Genomic DNA, 21,074 nt, shown 5'->3' with positions numbered 1-21,074 from the left:
GGGATGCTGAGCGGCAGATGAAACTTGGCTGGCTTGCCTGCGGCTCATCTTTTGCTGTGTGGCCCGGTTCTGGGGGATGAGGACCCCTGGGCTAGGTTATACATGCTGTGGTTAACAACCAACTCCCAAATCTCAGTGGCTTGAACAATTAGTGTTTTATTTCTCTTTAGCATTATGATAGCTTGGCCAGAGGGCTCTGCTCAGTCACGCAAGGATCCAGATTCATGGAGCTGACACACGATTTGAAGGCAGCTTGGTCACTGTGCCAGAAAGGGGAACAGACTACAGTCTCACACCAGCAATTAAATGCTCTGGTCCACAGGGGATGCTACTTTCATTAGGCAGAACTAGTCTCAGGCCCTACCCAACCACATAAGGAGGCCAGGTGGAAGGAGGGAGAACCGCTGTTCTCCTTTCTTATCTCCTCACTTCTTGTCACATTAGATTATACAGTACTTTCTCCTCCTCCCAAAAGCCTTTCCACCTCTGTGCCTTTGTTCATGGGACTGATTCCTATGTTGTAGGAATGTTCTGCTTGGACGTTTCTTTCTAATCGTTGTTACTAATCCTCGAAGAAGGTCATGTCAGTTCCTATCTGCCCTAGAAGTCTTTTTAAGGCTTCTAGTTGCCTAGAATTACGTGGCCAAAAGCACAGTGTACCTGTAAATACTATCTAATAAGCATACATAATAATACTTTGTGATGTATCTTAAACTTGAATCATTATTTAACAAACTCTTTAATTACTTTTATGTATTAAGTTCCCAAATATATATATCTTTAAAGGCAAATATCATAGGCTCTTATGTTCTACTTCTTGGTGTATTTCAAACAAAATAGGTACCTAATAAATATGTTACATTAAACGAGTTGCTAATGATGCCATTTTTAATACCCCTCATAGGGAAGGAGTATATAAAGTAAATAACTATAAAAATGAGACTTTCAAACATAGTGCCTTGACCCCTTGAAAAAAGGAGTCTACAAGATGCATAAAGAATCAAGTAGATATAGTTGTTCATATATATAAATTATCAATTAAAGTGGATACATTCAGCTATTTTTTCCCCATTTCAATATGAAAAATATCTACTATATTTTTAGGAAAAAATCAAAAGAATATCTGTCAAATCATTAGATGCCAAATTAAATGTGACTATCATATAAGAGCACTAACTGGTACAAAAGATCTCTCACTACACATTACTCTCTGATCTATGGCTCTAGAAAGACAACTACTTGGGTTTACTGTAATGTATTAAAAACCAGGACTTATAATGCCCAGGAGGCTCACGCATAAATATAGCTTTTTTAAACCGGGCAAATGCATATTATTCACTAAATATGCCAAAAAGAAACAAATTCTCCTGATTTTTAAGACTAGAAGGCCCATTATACAAACATAATGGAAAAACTATCCAAAACCAACACATCATTCTAAGTAAATGACTTAGATCATATTAATTATGTAGATTCCAGGAAGTGTGAACTTTTCCTGAGACCGATAAAGCCCTATTTTTAAAAGGTGCCATGCATAGGGAAATTTACAATCTTAAAATTGACAAATATTTATTTAATCACATTTCTGAAATATGTAAAAATTCCTTTAACGGACCACTGAAAACATGAAGAAGGGGTCTTTCCATAGCCAGTTTGGGGTGATCTATTTAAAAGAAAAAAGGGAAGAAAGTTCTAGAGTGAAATAAATGATATTGTTCTAGCAAGGTGGAACCTAGCCAGAATACATATGTGTTTTCCTTATCAATTTATAGAACGATGCTACCAAGGAGACTAGATTTCATTCAATTCATATGGGTGTATTTTTAGAAGACAGCATCCAGCAGACATGCATGGCATACATAATTCTGTAGTCAATAACTCCTTTAAAAAAATTATATCCATGCAACGTGAATTTGATAAATGTAATCATTATCTGTCAGGAATTTGGAAAATTACCTACATTTTTCTTTTGTTCATGAATGTATTAATAAAAGTAAAATGAGCTATGCTCACAAGTTTTTATGGAAAGGAAAGTAAGAAGAAAAACACCATTTCACATCAACTCAAATTATGCATTGCTTTAAGAAGAATTAATGTAATGAGTTGCTTATCAAGGTAATTAATATTTATTTAGTACCCTCTATGTCAAAGTCACCACAGTAAGGTACTTTGAGGCAAAAAGTGACTGGATATTGCTAAAAGCACTGAAGGCAACAGAAAAGATGAATGAGTAAATGGATTTTTTTTTAAACAGATCTTTATTGGAGTATAATTGCTTCACAATACTGTTAGTTTCTGTTGTACACCAAAGTGAATCAGCCACATGCATACACATGCCCCCATATCCCCTCCCTCTTGAGCCTCCCTCCCACCCTCCCTATCCTACCCTTCTAGGTCATCTCAAAGCACTGAGCTGATCTCCCTGTGCTATGCTGCTGCTTCCCACCAGCCAACTATTCTGCATTCGGTAGTGTATATATGTCGATGCTACTCTCACTTCGCCCCAGCTTCGCCCTCCCACCCCATGTCCTCAAGTCCATTTTCTATGTCTACCTCTTTATTCCTGCCCTGTAACTAGGTTCATCAGTAACAGTAAATGGATTCTTAATGAAGGTTCATGGTAGGAGCAAACACAGCGTAGGGAGGGAAAAATGATCAGTTCATTTGGGGACAGTGGTGGGGCTGGGGAACATAAACAGAGGATTCAATCGTAGCATAAGTATAAGAGGTAGAACCTAACAGAAAAGTAAGGGTAGCCTCAACCAGGGGACAGAAGGCCAGGGCAAATACAGAAGCCTGTGAGAAATAAATTACAAGAAGACATGTAATGCAATAATGTAATGTCTCTTAGGCTAATATTGGCAGATTCTCTAGAGGTGTCAATGACCTGGACTTAAGGCCTGTCTTAAGAGACCAGGCAGTAACTCCCTACTTTCATATATTTAGCTCCTTTTTAATCCTGAACACCTAAAACAACTGAATGGTTTTAGAAACTGTGTGTCAATACTCCTCATTTTCCAAGCTTAAAGGAAGGAAGAGACAGGGAAAGGAAAATTATGAATCTCTGAATGTTTATGCTCAAAAATTAAATGGACTATGAGGTCCAAGAAATACAGAATATCTTTTACAATCCACAATTGGCCTGAAAAATGACATTTAGTAGATCAAGGAAAACAAAGCCATCCAAGGGCCTCTGAGATATACACACCCAGCTACTCTGGGAGCTCAATTAGAGGCAACCCACAAAATTCCTTGGCCTTCAATTTTATGAAAACAGCTGTTTAGCCAAGTTTAATTCTTTGGAGATAAAAGGCCTGACACCCTCTGCTTAATGTGTGAACCTTTTAATATAAGGTATATAGTTTTAAATCACAGACTATCTGTTCCTGAACTGTCAAGAATAAGCTATTCCAGAATATTCAGAAAAATCCCCAAGACTTAAAATACAGAAAACCTACAGGCTGTGAGGAGGGCACTTTAGGACACCACAGGAGACTTGCTTCTGGATGTTTTACCTTCAGTTAACAGAAGAAAAGTGCCCATGACATAACTGGAGGCACAAACCTTTGGTGTGAGAGAAACACCAAGAGTCCAAGAGTTATTTCCATGATGGGCAAAGGATTTTCCTGGACCTTGGGGTTACCGTCAACTGGTTTGAGTTCATTTGGTTTCTTACATTTTTGTATTTTACAATTTTATATAGTTTTTAAAATTAATAATCTTCTATCAACCTTCGAATTTTAAGTGAGAGGTAGGAAAAGACAAAAGCAAAGGCAGGGAGTAGTGAGGATAAGCTATGCCTGTGAGAAGAGGGGCTAGACTGTCTCTGTAGTCAGTATGAGAGGCACATGGGAATGAGACCAGCACTATGTGGTCCATCAGTCCATGTAATTTTTCCTAAGTCAGAGGAGCAAGAAGAGCAGAAGCAGAATAGACTGTTGGGAGGAAAAGAAAAAGCCCTGAGCTCCATGGCTGCAAAGAAAGGAGTTCTTCAGCTCTATTGTAAGATGCCCCACCCACGGCTTCCTTCCAGAGGCACAGCCTAGCCCTACGGGACTTGCAAGGTTTGCAGCAGGTTGAGATACACTTCGACCTGCGTGGTCTTAGCGCCCGCAGGCCAGCATCTCTGCTCTGTTCTTTCTGTGTGTTTTAAAGTATCCTGTGGAAGCCTGACTTTTCTCCTCCCTGGCTGTCCCAGTTACCTCAAAAACCCATTAATGCTTTCGTTAGTGCTCTGCTCGTGGAGTTGCGTAGGTTTTAAGCAGTCTGCCCCAGGACCATTTTCCCATGAGCTCTGTTAGTTTCAAACTGCAACTGTGCAGATCCTAAGACTTTTCAAGAATCCTTTTTTTTCTTTGTTTGGTCACACTGAGCAGCTTGTGGGATCTTAGTTCCCCGACCAGGGATGGAACCCACACCCTTGGCAGTGAAGGCGAGAAGTCCTAACCACTGGACTGCCAGGGAATTCCCTCAAGAATGTTAAAAGCAGAAAAGCTGATATCTAAACCTCAGTTTCTTACTGTGGTAGAAATCAAACGTGATATGCCTATTTAACACAGTGCTTGGCACAAGATAACAGGCTTCTTAATACATCTTCACAACTTCTACCTTAATATTCCCATACAAACAAGGATGGGTTCAGGATGGGTATGAGAATGGGCTTTTAGTAAACACCAATCTAAACTCTGTATCCCAAACTTGTGTCTAGGACATCTCTCCCTTTAAAAGTAAACAATTAATTTTAAACAGCTTTCAGGAGAACTGGACCTAATGTACTCCTGTCCTGGCAAACCTCCCCTGACTCCCAGGCTGGTTCCACTTGGGCAGCAAACTCAGATATGGTGCAACTTCTCACTACCCCAAAAGACATGTTATACCAAATGCAAGAACGAAATGTCCAACTTTTCCTTAATACTTAATGTCAAAAAATAAATTTAAAATACACATACCCATATATGCTGCCCAGTGGATAGCACGTCTATCTTTCTTGTCAAAAGCATTAATATTGGCACCTCTAGACAAGAGTAGTTTCACCATCTGGAATAAAAATAAACACAGTTTCATCAACATTCAGAAGCAGAACTGTTCATGAATATCCATTGTGAAAACTACTCATCTCAAGCTCTCTGGCACTGAATTTCTGCATCTGTAGAAAGGAAAGATGAGACTATATACTGAAGATGCTTTAACATAATTTAATAAACAACAGGACAATATACGAAAAAAGGTTTCACTATGGTGGTTACTGAAGTCAGGCATCAGCATCTTTTTAAAGATGCCACTTTGTGTCCTGGTATTTTATGAACAACTAAGCACAAATCTGGAAAGTCTAAAGGGAGAGTATTTAACAACAGGTTTTATTCCTTTTTATAGCCCAAAGTGTTATTAAAATTCAAAGTGCATTCTGATCCCAGAAACCTCTTAAATTTAATTCAAACACAGATGCAGTGTCCGTAATATGATTAGACCTGAAGGTCACTGCACAGTCTACTTACCTCATAATGTACCAAAAAAAGTCATTTCCATTAGGTTCAAGCATATTTACAATAGTTTCCCCATTAGAAAGGGCATTCCAGATGTCAAAAAGGGACTCATCTAGTGACCTGAACTGCAGCAGAGACAAGAATTCTTTATGTTGCAAAAGCCGAGAACAGTGAAAACAGCACTGCAGTGACTAACCCTCAGCCATGGAATCTTGGGAATGTCACTTTACCTCTTTTTTTAAAAAAAATTGAAGTATAGTTGATTTACAATGTTTCAGGTACATAGCAAAGTGATTCAGTTTTATATATACATATGTTTCTTCCAGATTCTTTTCTACTACAGGAAAAGAATTGATATTGAATATAGTTCCCTCTGCTATACAGTAGGACCACCATTTTTACTTCTTTGAGTTTCTGTGTCTGCAACAAAAATGGAGGACTGGACAAGCTGCCCTCAAAGGTTCTTCTAACTCTGAGTCTCATTCTTTCCTAAGTCTTCCATGTACATACATAAACCCCACTCTTTGCTATGGCACACTTAACATTAACCAATACTCCTTGTATAAGATAACTAAATATTAATTTTCTTAAATTGTTTTCTTTTGATGGTCTGTCATCAAAGAATTCTTGACTAAATGTTCAAAATAAACTATAAGAAAATGTTTTTGGGCTTCCCTGGTGGTGCAGTGGTTGAGAGTCCGCCTGCAGATGCAGGGGACATGGGTTCATGCCCCGGTCCGGGAAGATCCCACATGCCACGAAGCGGCTGGGCCCATGAGCCATGGCCGCTAAGCCTGCGTGTCCGGAGCCTGTGCTCTGCAACGGGAGAGGCCACAACAGTGAGAGGCCCGCGTACCGCAAAAAAAAAAAAAGGTTTTCTACACTCCACCTTCCTTTGCCACCATCTTTCTGGGAGAACAATGAAACTGTTCCACCTTCCTAGACATTTTTTCCTGCAATGACAGAACATACTTTTCACATTGTGTTACAGTTGGCAGTGTTGTCCTTTATCTCCCCAGGTTGACCATGAAATTCAAGTGCAGGGGTTGTATCTGATAAATAAATTTCTAAATTTGAGAAAGCTATATATCATGAATTATCATGAAAAGAAGTCTGAGGGTTTGAAAAAGGCAAAATTAAATAAAAATGAGCAAAATAGGCAAGTTCATTAATAATGGGAGGGCGGGCACACACGCAGAGAGAGAGAATCACTGTCTAACTGAATACCACTTACCTCCCCATGTCCACTGAAAGCTGCATGATGCAGTGCAGTTCTCCCTGCTCGATCAGACACATTTACATTACTCAGCAGAGGGACCAAAGCTTCCGCACACTTTACAGCTTTATTAGCAGCCGCTATGTGTAAAGGTGTTTGCCAGTTTTTGTCTCGAGCGTTAACATCTGCAGAATGCTTCAAAAGTACCTGAACTGCTTCCTAAAACATATGAAGATATACAAGACAAATGAGTTAACAGCTTTAGAAATTGTACACACATGAAGGAAATAAAATTTCTTGAGAAAATAAAAATAGTTCTGGCAGAACCTGCTATAAACAAGCCAGAAAACAAAATAGCTTGAACTAAAGGCAGTACTCAGAGCCATGCAAGATACATCAAAATAAAACATTCCCTTTCTCTATCCTCCAATTAAAGGCACAACAATCAGTCTCTATCAAAATGTACAAGAAATACTGACAAATATCCTTCAAAAACATTCATTACTAATATTGCTTTTCTAGATGGTGAGATACAATTAATTTATACTTTCAAAGCTTTAAAAAGTAGATTTATCACTTTGCCATTAAATATATAAAAATTTAAACATACTACTTCCCAAAGTATTCCACATGCTATATTTTACAAAATGAAAAATCACTAGGATCTAATTCATTAGAGAGAGAGTGAAAGAGAGGGAGGGAGGGGAGGGGAGGGGAGGGAGGGAGGGAGGGAGGGAGGGAGGGAAGAAGTCTTTGTTGTGATGCTACCTGGTGGGAAAGTTGGTGTTAACAAGGCAAATTAAGGATTTACCATTCAAAGGGATTGGTCTCCCAGAAGCACAAGAAAAATGTCACAAAACATCCATAAACTGGACTCATGGCAAAATCGAAAGGAATCCAGTATGCCATCAATATTAAGCAATATAATCAGAACTAAACGTAGCAAAATTTTTCTCCTTACAGTGATAATCCTATTTTTGGCAGATGAACAACAAACTACATATGAAATGAAAAGGACCAGAACCAAATCACCTCAGTTCTGTCATTTACAAGGTATAACTATTCAAGTCTAGTAAAACTGACCCTTGGTTTTCTTATCAGTAAAGAGGGGAAAGAGCACCTGTCCATCACTCATCTCAAGTCTGCTATGAAGCAAAAAAACCTAACGTACATAAGATTGTTCAAAAGATTAAAATAACTAACTATGCAAAGTAGCAAGGAAGACTAAGCAAAATAGTATTATTCATGATTTGCACATAGCCTTTGAAATAAAGTAATCAGAACTGCTGAAATATGGGAACCAGCGCAAGGCTGGCAAAAGACTGGAGAGACGCCCATCAATCTATCAACCTGCTGAGTAGCTAAGTAAAGACATATGGAGGCCTGCCCTGTGACCCCACAATTCCAATCCAGCTATTTACCCAAGAGAAATTTTAACAAGACCCATCTAAGAATGTTTTTATTTATTTTATTTTTTATTTTATTTATTCATAAGAGCCAAAAACAAGAAGTGTAAATGTCCACCTATAGGAAAATAGATAAACTGTTGTACATCCATACAGGAAACACTACTCGGCAATAAAAAGAAATGAACCACTAATGTACACAACAATATGACTAATCTCAAAAGAAGTCAAGACATGAAGAGTACATACTGTATGATTCCATTTTTATAAAATTCTAGAACAGGCAATTCTAGAACAGGCAATTGAGAGGTGCCTCTGGGGACAGGAGGGACTGACTGAAAAGGGACATGAGGGAACGTGCTGGAGTGATGGAATCTTCTAAATCTAGATTGGGAGAAAGGTTACATGGGTGTATACATTTGCCAAAACTCAACACTACACACTTAAAGTCTGTGCATTTTACTGTAAATTATATTTCAATTAAGAAAAAGGAATATAGGGAAAAAGATACACAGAGGAATATATACTCAGAATCGTGGAGAACAAAGTACAAACACTGTCAGGATTCTCAATCTTCATCCTCAAGAAGGGTATTTTGTGACTTAGGGAGTAACACTAATACCATCCTGGGAAATAGATGTACTAGAAAATAATTAAAAACAAAATGAAGAATTTATAATTGGATAAACTAGGCAAATACAGCATACTATAGATGCCAGGCTTGCCTTAATTATTTCCAACTGGAATTCACAACGCATACCTTTAAGTTTCTGAAAAGTGTATGGAATACTTATGTTCCATCAGCAAGAACAGAAAAATCAAAGCTATACTTTCGTTTCACAGAAAAACAAGAATAAATCCAGTTTATGGTTGAGGGTGGGTAAGATGGCACCTAAAGAAGGCTGTAAACACAACGACTAAGACTGTTTGGACCCTGGGTCCACTGCTGGGGACACTTAATTGTGTACCCCACAATTCGTGTCAAAGTCCTAACCACCCCCCACCACAAAGCGGTAAAGTTAAATGAGATGATAAGGGAGAGACCCTAACCTGATCAGACTGATGGCATTCTAAGACAAGGAAGAGGGAGAGAGAGATTCCCCCCTCCCTGACCAAATGTGAGGACACAGTGAGAAGGCAGCCATCTGCAAGCCACGAAGAGAGTCCTCATCAGAAACTGACCCTGCTGGACCTTCATCTGAGACTTCTAGCCTCCAGTCTGTGAGAAAAAACATTTCTGTTGTTTAAGCCACCCAGTCTATGGTATTTTGTTATGGCAGCTGAGCTGACTAATACATCCATCATTTACTACTCAGAATAATATACGTCAGTGCCATATCACAATAGCAGTGATCTTTGAAAATTTAGAGAAAACTAAAGAACTCTCTAAAGACAGGAGATTCAAAAACAAAAACAAAAAAAAAATTTTTAAAAGGTAAATTTCTGGAAATTACAAACCAATGAGCCTGATGTCTTACCCTAGTAAAATTCTAGATTTTATTAGCAACACATTACAAGCATTTAGAAAAAAAATGTAGAGATAACCAAGGATATAGTTTTACTAATGACAGAATTACCATAGTAACCTTGATCCCGATCTTTCCATTATTAGAGGGTATGCATGTGTAAGAAATGCTGCAGGTGTGCCTTGACTTCAAACAAACAAGTAATACCCTATGACACTGATTTAAATAAGATTAAGAAATATGGGGGTGGGGTGATAACAAAAGGTTAACTAATTATATCCAAAGAGTATTTATTTATTCATAGCTTAGGGTCAGGCACAGGGAAAAGAAGGGCTAACGCATTCCAAATAAACACAATGTTTGGGTGAACCACTAATACCTCACATGATAATATATTTTAAACTCAGTTATCTTGATAGAACTAAAATGTTAATTCCTGGAGTTAGGTTAAAGAAATAAATGCATATCCTTCAGAGGATCCAGTGTTATGTGGATGGATAGACAGATAGATAAGTAAATAAATAACACACACACACACACACACACACTCACAAAGCCCTAATATTCAGAAACTGATTTATTCAGAAGAATACTCAGCATTTATGGAGAGCTAGATTGTATGCTACACTTCAAGATTGACAGTCACAAACCAGTGGTGGAGAAAAGATGTGGCAGCCAGACAATATGACCGGGTGCATGGAAACCATGTCACGGAAGGAGAGCTGGGGAACTTGGTATAGTTAACCCGAAGCAGTCTTTCTAAACCCAAGTTCAGTGAGGGAATTAAGCCTTAAGACATCCACTGTCTGTGAGGAGTTAACTTCCTTACTATGCATCTTCAGCGATGCTAGTCATCTCTGTCCTTGGGAGAAGTGAGAAAATAGTCACTCTAATCATCTTCTGTAGAGCTTACTTCTCTCATGGTATCTCAAAAACATAAACCAAAAGCTACCTAAAATTTTGCCTTTTTATATACCCCTTTGCGGTTATGTTTTCTATTAAATGAAGTAAGTAATGTAAGTATAGCTTTCTTTTGCTCTTAGGATATGACAAGAATAATTAAAAGAACACCAGTGAAACTGATAATCTTGACTAGGTTTCCTAGCAGTTTTCCTAATCATGGCATTTTCCTTTTAAAAGAAAAATAATCCTTAGGGCTCAGGGTTTACAGAAGTTATATTTTTATGGAATGGTTACATTTTATAGCTGTTTCCCATAATCCTGCAGAAGAGTAGTAATACTACATAGCCTAGTAGTTTTTAGGATGAAAAGCCTAAACCTTTTTTAGGTTGAAAAGCTTAAACTTAAACTTATTAGGATCTGTTGCTTTCTAACCTACAGCTTGCCCTTAAGTTCAAGCCACGTACAGAGTTTTAAAAAATCAGCAGTTAGGTCTCTGGGTAGAACCTGCAATCTGCCTTTAACATTAATTATTTTTTTAAAGAATCTTAGGCCTGTTTTATAATCTCTACAAATATACAAAGTGTTCTTTCTGATGATTTAATTTGACAAAACTCCACTAAATTTAATAGTCATATTTCCAAGAGTCATACCAAAAAATAGGTAAGTATGACTAATTTATCAATAGGTTGCCATGATGGCAATGTTTATCTTCCTTAACCGCCTTTATTTAAAGAAACTTCACTGCAAGAGGGCTAACCACTAACTTAAAAACATTACCATGAATTTCAGAGTTCAAAGTATTTTGGTTAATAGGTCTTAGTTTTCAGAATTCCCAGATTTGCCCAAGATCACACAGCTAGAAAGTGGCAGGTGATATCTGAAGCCAGTGTCTCCTGATCCAAGTCCCACAGTTCACTAGCTGTAGCCACCAAGGACCACCGTCCTCTCCCGATCCAGGGGCTTATGGTCAACAGACCGCCTCTGTCACACCGCAGCATTTACAGTCCCTCCCTTCCAGCCACCTTCTCCTCCACTCCTCTTCACTCACCCAACTCTCATTTGGGGTTCAAGGTGTACTTCGAAATGAGGAATACAAAGAAGAATGAACAGAAAGGAGCGCCCCCAGTTTCTCCTGGGGAAACATCCTCCCAAGGCATGTGTTCCCCTTCTCTCTCCAGAACTATCTGGCCCCATGATGGGGAGAAGCAGCAGTAGCCACCCTCCCTCGTCTCCCACAATTTGAATAACTGAAGAAAACATTAATTTATACAGTCCCACCTTTTATTTAAAAAATGTTTTCAACTATCGTAAGATAGGTAAAAGGGGTGCTTTGGGCACAATGCATCTGTAAAAAGTACCCAATCCATTTTAGAAAGGCAGTAAAATGACAGAAAAAAAGAGGGTCCAGGTATTTGTGTCATCTCTGCTACTCAACAGCTGAGTGGTTCTGGCAAATTATTAACTACACAGTTCCTTAAAATATCTATCCTACAAGGATGTTATGAGGACTAGAAGATATGACAAATATAAAAATGAACTTTCTCCCAAAATGTCAGTTATCTTGAAGGTCAAACAATACACAGGATTATAAATAAAAAGGAATTGTTCTTCCTCATAAGACACCTAACATATTTTAAGATTGTATTTAGAACTGGCAACATGTGAGATCAAGTAATGTTTCTGAAACTAATTTCAGTGTTTACCTAAACAATATTTCATTTAGTCATTACACACTGCTGAGATTATTTCTTGACCACAACCAGCAGAACCTCTGTAACATGTCTATTAGGCTACTGTGAACCAGTCAGCAGAGAAAAGCCTTGAGGAGGAATTTGTAAGATAGAAAAACAACTGCTCTCTTGTAAGAAGTACAGAAGCAGGGTTTTCTATTCTCTGCCACTTCAGACTCTCCAAGAGGCCTTAGTCACAAAAGGAAAATGGAACAATTAACTTGGTTTGAACAAATTCCAAAGTAAAGTGACCAGTCTAGGTATTTTCAGTTGCTTTTTCCTCTTTTGAAAATACAGAATTTGAATATGGACTCATAGGCAGGCCTACTTAATGATTTTATATACAAAATATTTACTAAGAGAAATTTCATACCTCACTACAAGATGCAACTGCTCTGTGTAAAGGTGTCAACCATTTGTTGTCTTTGGCATTAACTCTAGCTCCTGCAACAAGAAGAAAAAAATAAATTGAAATATTTTACATAGAATATTTTAAGTAAATATCCTGAAATACTAGTTATATATAGTCCAAATTGGATAAATAACAACTGAAAATGTAGTACTTCATTTTTATACTTTCTGCTAATAAATCACCCTTAAATTACAAAACAAAACTATCCTTTTTAATTGATATAATTATCCAGTAAGGTATTAGCTCTTTTTATTAAAAATCAAAGAAACATCATTTTATATATAGTCTAGAAAAGCCACCTTTATACAGAGCACATCCAAAATGAAAATCAGACCCCAATGTAGAATTTGTGTTAAAAACCTCAAATACTTAAATACATGAATAAGAATACTAAGACATAAAACGTAGACCATTACAAAGTCTTCATTATAATTCTTTACTAATGAATGTATCATGTTATAATGCAATACAGTAATATCAAAATAGTTCTCCAGTATTGATTAAAAATGCTTTAGTACTATAAAGTTATTTTATAAATGGATACAATGGCTATAAACTTAGGGGAAAATACTGAGAAAGGAAATGAACCAATCCACATGTCTTTCCATGTTATACCTAAAGTTCTAAAGTAGTAATAATTAAAACAAATCAACTATGTATTTTTTGTTTAAAAATCATTAAGTCAATGGACACAAATTTTCCTTAATAGAATGGAAATACAATTTAGTAAGACAATAAGTGTATTATGTAATTTGAGGGGGAAAAAATCTATCACCTATGTAAAATCCACTGATTTGGTGCTTAAATCCCCACCAAACAGAAGCAGCACACCGTGGGATCACTCTACGTAGAGAGAAACCACCTTGACTCTCAGGACTAGAGGAACTTGCAACAGGTCCTGCACTATGAGCAATCCTAGATTTACATCTAGAATAATAACTAGCTAAGTGAGAAGAGGCTTTAGGAACCTAGTCCAACCTCCATACTTTCTAGATGATGAAATGCTGGTACAAGCAAGCAGCTCACCGCCAGAGTCAACTACAGCAGAATCAAGGATAGAACTCAGACATCCTTATGTTTACATTGTTTTGAGTGTGAGGTTCTACGTAATAATCAAGTGCAGTGACTCCAAGTTACAGCCCGAATAACCTCTAGCTATAGGTCCCTAACTAGCTATATGATCCCTCTGAACCTACATTTCTTCATCTATAAACCAGATCCCCTAATACCTTGTTACAAAAATTAACAGGGGAGTTCCCTGGTGGTCCAGTGGTTAGCACTCCGAGCTTCCAACGCAGGGGGCATGGGTTCAATCCCTGATCAGGGAACTGAAATCTCACATGCAGCACGGCACAGTCAAAATACAAACAAACAATAAAAAACCAACAAAAAAGATTAACATACAAACCAATGTACCTAGTACATGGAGCACGGATACATTAGAGGTAGATTTTATAAGTCTGAATGTGAGAGAAAATGAATGAAAGGCAGGTGTAGGAAATCATCCACAAGTGCAGCAGTTGAAGCTGAACTCTGTGTGGGCAGGGCCAGTGAATCATGAACCAGCAGGAGAGCTTTCAAGATTGCTTAAAGCTGTGGGAGAAAGAAAGGGAGTCAGCAAAATAAAGAACCAGCCAGAGGGACTTCCCTGGTGGCAGAGTGGTTAAGAATCCGCCTGCCAATGCAGGGGACACGGGTTCGAGCCCTGGTCTGGGAAGATGCCACATGCCGCAGAGCAACTAAGCCCATGCGCCACAACTACTGAGCCTGCGCTCTGGAGCCCACAAGCCACAACTACTGAGCCCGCGTGCCTAGAGCCCATGCTCCGCAACAAGAGAAGCCACCACAATGGGAAGCCTGCACACCACAACAAAGAGTAGCCCCACTCGTCACAACTAGCGAAAGCCCACGTGCAGCAATGAAGACCCAACACAGCCAATTAAAAAAAAACAACAACCCAGCCAGAGACAGTGGTATATTAATGTAATAAACATATGAACAACTACTGGCCAGGTTCTGTGGAGACCGAAATGGTGAAAAGAAGCTTTTCTGACCACAATAAAGTCAGCATTTGTTTTGGGTAAGAGCACAAACACTTGAAATGTTCACGGGTCAGAAAGTTGGAGCCCTAGAGACAGTGAAGAGGCTCCTTCCTTCTCCCCATTTATCACTTGGAACTTCAATGGTTCTCTATAATTCCTGTACCTCTTTCTATGATTTTGTATTTATGTGCACAGTAGGAGGGCAGGTCCTGGCATTAAGGCCAGAAGGGTAGTGACACAGACACTCAAAAGACACAAGTACCCCGGAAAGACAGAAGTAGAGAAGAATGAGGCCTGAAAATGGGCCTCCAACAAATGGGAAGGGTCAGAAGTCTGATTCAAGGCATTAACCAACAAGGAAATAGAATGTGGCTGTCACAAAAAATGAGGATGATCTCTACGTGCTGATAAAGATCTGAGAAATAAAAAGTAAAAATAGGGCTTCCTTGGTGGCGCAGTGGTTGAGAGTCCGCCTGCAGATGCAGGGGACACGGGTTTGTGTCCCTGGTCCAGGAAAGATCCCACATGCCGTGGAGCGGCTAGGCCTGTGAGCCATGGCCACTGAGGCTGCGCGGCGGGAGCCTGTGCTCCGCAACAGGAGAGGCCACAACAGTGAGAGGCCCGCGTGCCGCAAAAAAAAAAAAAAAATGTAAAAACAGCAATAAGTGAGAGCTGTATGAATAATATTCTTTACTTTTACATAGAAAAAGGAAGAGTTAAGTATCTATATTTACATTTGCAAAAGGAAACCCTGGAGGAAAGCTAAGACATTAAGAACAGCGGTTGCCTATGTGTTTGCATTGGTGGTGGGGGGCAATAAGAATTGGATGATGTGGTGGGGAACTAGGGTAGAAAGGCAACTGCACTGTAAGCTGTATACCTTTAAAGGTGTGTATATTTTAATTCGGAAATGAAACTGAAATACTACATGTTCAAAAAGTGAAATGTACTGAAGAGGAAATGAAATGAAAGGCGTGGTCATGAAAAAACACTCCAAGAATTTGGCTTCAAGTGCAAAGAAAAAATTGGAAAGCAGGAAGAGGGTGAAGATAGTCTGTCTTTCTTTTGGAAATGGGTTATCAGATATACAACTGAAGGAAGAAAATCTAATATTTATGGTGCATTTGGCAGCCCAAAGTAAAAAACCTGCTTGCTTCATTCTTCCATTTTAAGTTACAATAATTAACTAATTAATTAAATCGTCTTTCTTTCTCTTTTAATAAAAAATTCAAAGTTAATTTTATCAAAAACATGAGTGACTATAACAAATAATCCACTAGTGGCTTAACGAGGACACATCATGCTGCCACTTGCAACTAGTAGACAACTTGATAAAAAATTTGGCTTGCTCTTTTTTAAAGATTCTAAAGATACTTAACTGCAGGAAGATCAGCACAATGGGATTTTAGACATCTAATCATATCCTATCTCAGAAGACACTTGTGTTAAGTCATCTTCTAGTAACACTAATCAGATATTTTAATTCCTTGGAAATTAAAGGTCAAGTATGTGAGTAATGGTTGAGCTATCTCTAAGGACACAATACAACAAATATCTCCCCTGCCCACATGGGTAAATTAGTATGTGCCTTATATATTAACAGACGAACATGGCATAGCAAGGTCCATTATAAGAGCAGCAGTTGGCTGCACAATGAAAAATGGCTTAAGAACAATAAACATGGCAGTGCACATCAGACGTCCAGGCTACCAGAGCTCATCTCATGTGAGCTCTCTGAAGGTAACCAGAATTCTGTTCCACACAGAGCTCCAATATTAGCTACATATTCATATACACACTACAAAGTAATTCCAGTAATGGAAAAGACATTTCCAGAGTAAAGTAACTAATCCAACAGCTGAAAACTAGCCACAAAGAAGATGAAGACAGGAAAAAGAGAAGGAGAGGGGAGGGAGAGAGAGAAGGAGATGGGGAGGGGAGAGGGAGAGAGAGGCAGGGGATGGAGGGAGACAGAGAGGAGGAAGAGGGGGAGGGGAACAGACCTAGTGGGAAGGGGAGAGAGTGGGAAAGGGGAAGATGGGGAGGGAGAGAACGAAGAGGGAGGGAGGGAGGGCAGGAAAAGAAAGAAATCCTATCCACTGAAAACACAAAATAGTCTTCCTAGAGAGAAATAAAACCAAATGTAACAGCTCCAGTAGCATCATCACAGGCTCTCTACCTGGCAGAGTATAATATTTGTGATTCCAAAGGATGATCTTAAGTCACAAGACTTAAGTTTCTCTCAAGAAAAGATTAATTTCTTTACTATTTCCTAATCATTAAAACAGGAAAGAACATAAAATAGCAGCGCCATCTCAATTGCTGCAGTCAGGCTACCGGGAGACCCTGTGGTAGGAGAAGCACTGCTGTGGAAGCTGCAGACAAGACAGCAATTTGCGGATGATGTCACTGATGACCACTGCAAACTGACACCCAAAGAAAGCCTCCTGAGTGCTAGCAGCGTATCTAGAAAAACCCAAGGTTGTTATGCCCCACTGTATAAATCAAAGACTGTCTTTACTAGACTCCCTTTCACCCACAAATCTATCAAATGTACATCAACTGAGCTTTCCCTGAAGAAGAACAAGCAGCCAGAACCTACGTCTCATCAAATATCTGAATTTGGATTCACCTTTCCAGAACAGAGATGTGATCAGATTTCCAATACGTTAAAAGCAAAAAGAAAACAAGCAAGCAAAAATCAACTGCAGGGTCATCCAAACAGCTTGGTTGTATCCATTTGATACCACAGTTAGATTATACAGAAAAATCCAGATAACCTTCTTCCTTTCACCCAATCTTTTCATTTACTAATTCACACATATAAAATATATTCTGAAACAATAGCTTTTTAAAAGAAAAAACATATTTAAGGTAAAATTTCTTCCAAAATTAGATAAATGTCTACTACATTTAGAGATAAAACGAAAGTAATTTTAAAAAATAAAAAAATCTGGTTCACTTTTATCAGTCTAGCCTGGGCTCTTGCCAGCAATGTAGCTGAAGAGAGGTCTGGACATAGGAGGCAGTCAGGGGTCAGCGGATGGAGCCCAGGAGTAAGACCTGTGATCTAATAATGGCTCTGTAACCAGCAGCCTGTGTGACCTGGGACTGCTCCTCATATGCCTACGCCTTCATTTTGGTAATAATAATCCTTGTGTGTGCATGCCCATGCCCGTCTCTGTCTGTCTCTCTCTCAAGGGAGGCTAGGCCCCAGGTTAAAAGAACACAGGGAGCACCTGTTTCTGAGCTCTACAAAGTCAGGCACCAAATCACAAGTGTCCCATGTGACTCTAGGTCTCATTCCGCAAGAAGACTAATTCACCTGCTTTCTCCCTAATCTGATCACTCACCAAGATCTGCCAATTCTTTGATTTTTGAACCTCAGTTATCAGTAAAATAAGAGCTGTGGTAAATGATCTCTACGATCCATTTCCAGTGATAATATTCTACCCTATTTTGAAATACTCAGAATAAGTTATTTCATGCTTATTAAATACCTTGTCTTACTTTAACATTAAATAGGTAAGATAATATCTTTATAATCAATGCCAGGGATCTTCAAATTACAGCCCACAGACTGCCAGCCACCTATTTTTAAATAAAGTTTTACTGCAACATAGCTACACCTATTCACTTACGTGTTAAATAAGTAGCTTTCGCATCACAGGAGTAGAGATGAGTAGTTGCCAGTGTGTCTGTATGACCCTTCACATAAAAAGTCTATCAGCCTCTGATCTAGGCGAAGTACCTGAGATTTAATGCTATTAAAATTATTTCTATTTTCCTATTTGTTTGTAATAATTATAGTCCCACTAATAATTTTCTAAAACTTCTGTTTGCAGAGCATAGTTTTTTTCTCTGCTCCTAAGCCACAGAGGAGATAGTCCCTATACAGTGAGCTGGGCCAGGAGCCAAGTACTTTTAGCACTCTTCCCAAACTGGAAATAATGCTTTCCTTTGGCTGTCTACCAAAATCAGTGGCAAAAGCTTCAGATTCCGTTTTCAGGTTGGGAGAAGAATGAGCAAAAAGCAAGTACATTTCCACTTTTCCACCTGTGATGCTAGACCACCCCCCCTACCACCAAGCTAGTGCACTGTATCATTTAAGAGGGTGTTATGGATATATAGATATTGTGGGTTGAACTGTGTCCCCACCACCAAATTCATATGCTGAAGTCCTAACCCCAGCACCTCAGGGTCTTCACAGAGGTAATTAAGTTAAAATGAGGTGGTTTTTTTTTTTTAGCATGGGCCCTAATGCAATATGACTGGATCCTTATAAGCATTAGAAATTTGGACATAGACATGTACCGATGGAAGACACAAGAAGGCGGTCATCTACAAGCCAAGGAGAAAGTCCTAGAACAGATCCTTCTCTCACAGCTTTCAGAAGAAACTGACTCTGCCAACACCTTGATCTTGTACTTCCAGCTTCCAGAACTGTGAGAAAATAAATTTTGTTGTTTAAGCCACTCATCTTGTAGTAATTTGTGATGGCAGCCCTAGTAAGCTTATATACCAACACTGCAGTCTTTCAAATGTCACACACTTTAGGTCTAATTCTTATTACCAGAAACACAGTATACATATTTCCTTATTAAGAACTTTATTTTCTATAAAAGGCCAATTAAATGATTAATACAACACATTATTCAACCACCTAACACATGCTATAAACAGCCTGAGGTACTGGTAAACCTATGTTTGAAAAATATAAGCATTACACGAATAGCTCCCATAAAAATATCTATATTTAGGCAGCCAGTAAATTTAGTCCTTAAAACAGAAGTTCTTCAACAAAAGTTATTTTCTATACAAATTTTACTAAATGCTAAGTAGATGGGGGTGGGTAGAGTGTAGAGGGGAGCACAGTTCAGACTGCAGCAGAGTTAAGAGTCAGATAGCCTGAACTCCACAGTCAGATAGCCTGGGTCTGACTTACTATGCTGGCTCTAGCTTTTATTAGCAGTATAACTTTCAGCCAGTTATCACATCTCTAAATGCTTTCACTTCCTTTATCTATAATAATACCTTCAGAGTTGAGGATAAAATGAGGTCATAAATGAAAAAGCTAAATTTAACACAGTACTTGAGATATAGTAAGCACTCACTGCTTCCAATTACTTTGCTCCATTCAATAATAATTGTAAGAGTAATTCTACTAGACTCTAGTGTTACTATATAGATTCTACGGAAGGATTCACTTGTTTGATTACATATAACATGTCAAAAGTTACACCCCTCATCCATGAATCTTAAAAATGCATCATGGACATCAAGTGAAGTTTCTTCAGGAAGGCTACCAATTCGACTAAAAGAGCGTGTTTGTGTGAATGTCCTTTTGCCCCCTTCTCTCCACTGTTTGTGTCCTAGAATCCCTATCTAACACCCTTTTAGATGATCTAGAGGTCATCCACAGGAGACTCTCCCTTTATAACACAGAAGAACAAGGTAAGGCTGTGCTACAGGAGAGATCAAGCAAGAATCTTCATTATTTATTTTTTTAAAGGTTTTTTTTTTAATTATGTGTAACACAAAGTTATTTAAATCAATAAATTTTTAAGGAATTTCGAATGTTCTGATTCTTTCCACTGCCAATCACCTTAGTTCCTCCAAACTCATAATCTTCAAGATAAAACAGCCTTTTCAAAAAGAAGCTATCATGTGAGTCAGCCCACAATTCTTTTAGTTAGGCTTCTTTGATCTCCAATGAAATATGGACACACTTCAAAATTCCCCACCTGTAATCTTTGGGATCCAATTTCCTCAAGCGATTTACTTTAGGACCCTGTTTAGGGTCAGGCGATGGATCTGCCTGGTTCTGAATTTGACACCCTCTAAAAATGTATTAGGTTCAAGTCATATTCACTCCTAAGCCATCGCACCTTAGAAGAGTACAGATCATTGGGATATGCCAATACTTAAGATAAAAAGTTTGTCAGGTTTTTCATAGTTTACTTGGCAGCTCTGTCTTGTAGTTCTTTCCCACAGATCTAACAGGTAGTTCTATGAGTAAAGGAAACCACACAGTTAATCTATGAGGCGTTTTTTGCCCCTCCCTACTCCAAACAGATGTTCTGGAAAAAGCATATTCCTCAATGATATATAATGGCAGTCCAGTGGTTAGGACTCCACGCTTTCACTGCTAACAGCCCGGGTTCAATCCCTGGTAGGGGAACTAAGATCCCACAAGCTGCATGGTGTGGCCAAAAAAAAAAAAAAAAAAAAAAAAAACTTAAAGGATTCAGCACAGGACTAGAGCAAAAATATACAAAAGCAGAGTAAACTGAGCAGAATACAGTTAATAGGTAAATATATTTGAAAGAAATTATCCCAGGAAAGGAGAGGAAGAATTTGTGAACTACTCTTTATACACAACTTCAGAGAAATTAAGTTCTGAACAGAGACCTCAA

At 38.5% G+C, this 21,074-nt stretch overlaps 1 protein-coding gene and 1 non-coding gene across 8 annotated transcripts in view; both read right to left on the bottom strand.

Annotated features, from left to right (window-relative positions):
- ANKRD28 (ankyrin repeat domain 28) overlaps positions 1 to 21,074 on the bottom strand; it is a 186,195-nt gene that overhangs the window by 54,088 nt on the left and 111,033 nt on the right. For all 7 annotated transcript variants that reach the window (XM_027086571.1, XM_027086572.1, XM_027086569.1 and 4 more), the window contains 3 exons: positions 12,578 to 12,648; positions 6,718 to 6,918; positions 4,950 to 5,037 (listed from right to left, as the gene is read on the bottom strand). In XM_027086571.1, the coding sequence (XP_026942372.1) occupies positions 4,950 to 5,037; positions 6,718 to 6,918; positions 12,578 to 12,648 (360 nt within the window). The remainder of the gene's footprint in view (positions 1 to 4,949; positions 5,038 to 6,717; positions 6,919 to 12,577; positions 12,649 to 21,074) is intronic.
- Positions 20,627 to 20,761, bottom strand: LOC113609410 (small nucleolar RNA SNORA18). The gene has a single exon (XR_003428619.1). It is a non-coding gene; the product is annotated as a small nucleolar RNA SNORA18 (small nucleolar RNA).

This window comes from Aethalodelphis obliquidens, unplaced genomic scaffold, assembly GCF_003676395.1.
Source record: "Aethalodelphis obliquidens isolate GAN/ISIS:26980383/991018 unplaced genomic scaffold, ASM367639v1 scaffold56, whole genome shotgun sequence".
NCBI classification, from domain to species: Eukaryota; Metazoa; Chordata; class Mammalia; order Artiodactyla; family Delphinidae; genus Aethalodelphis; species Aethalodelphis obliquidens.
Note: the sequence above shows the minus strand (reverse complement) of the source record. Positions and strands in the feature narration are given on the sequence as shown.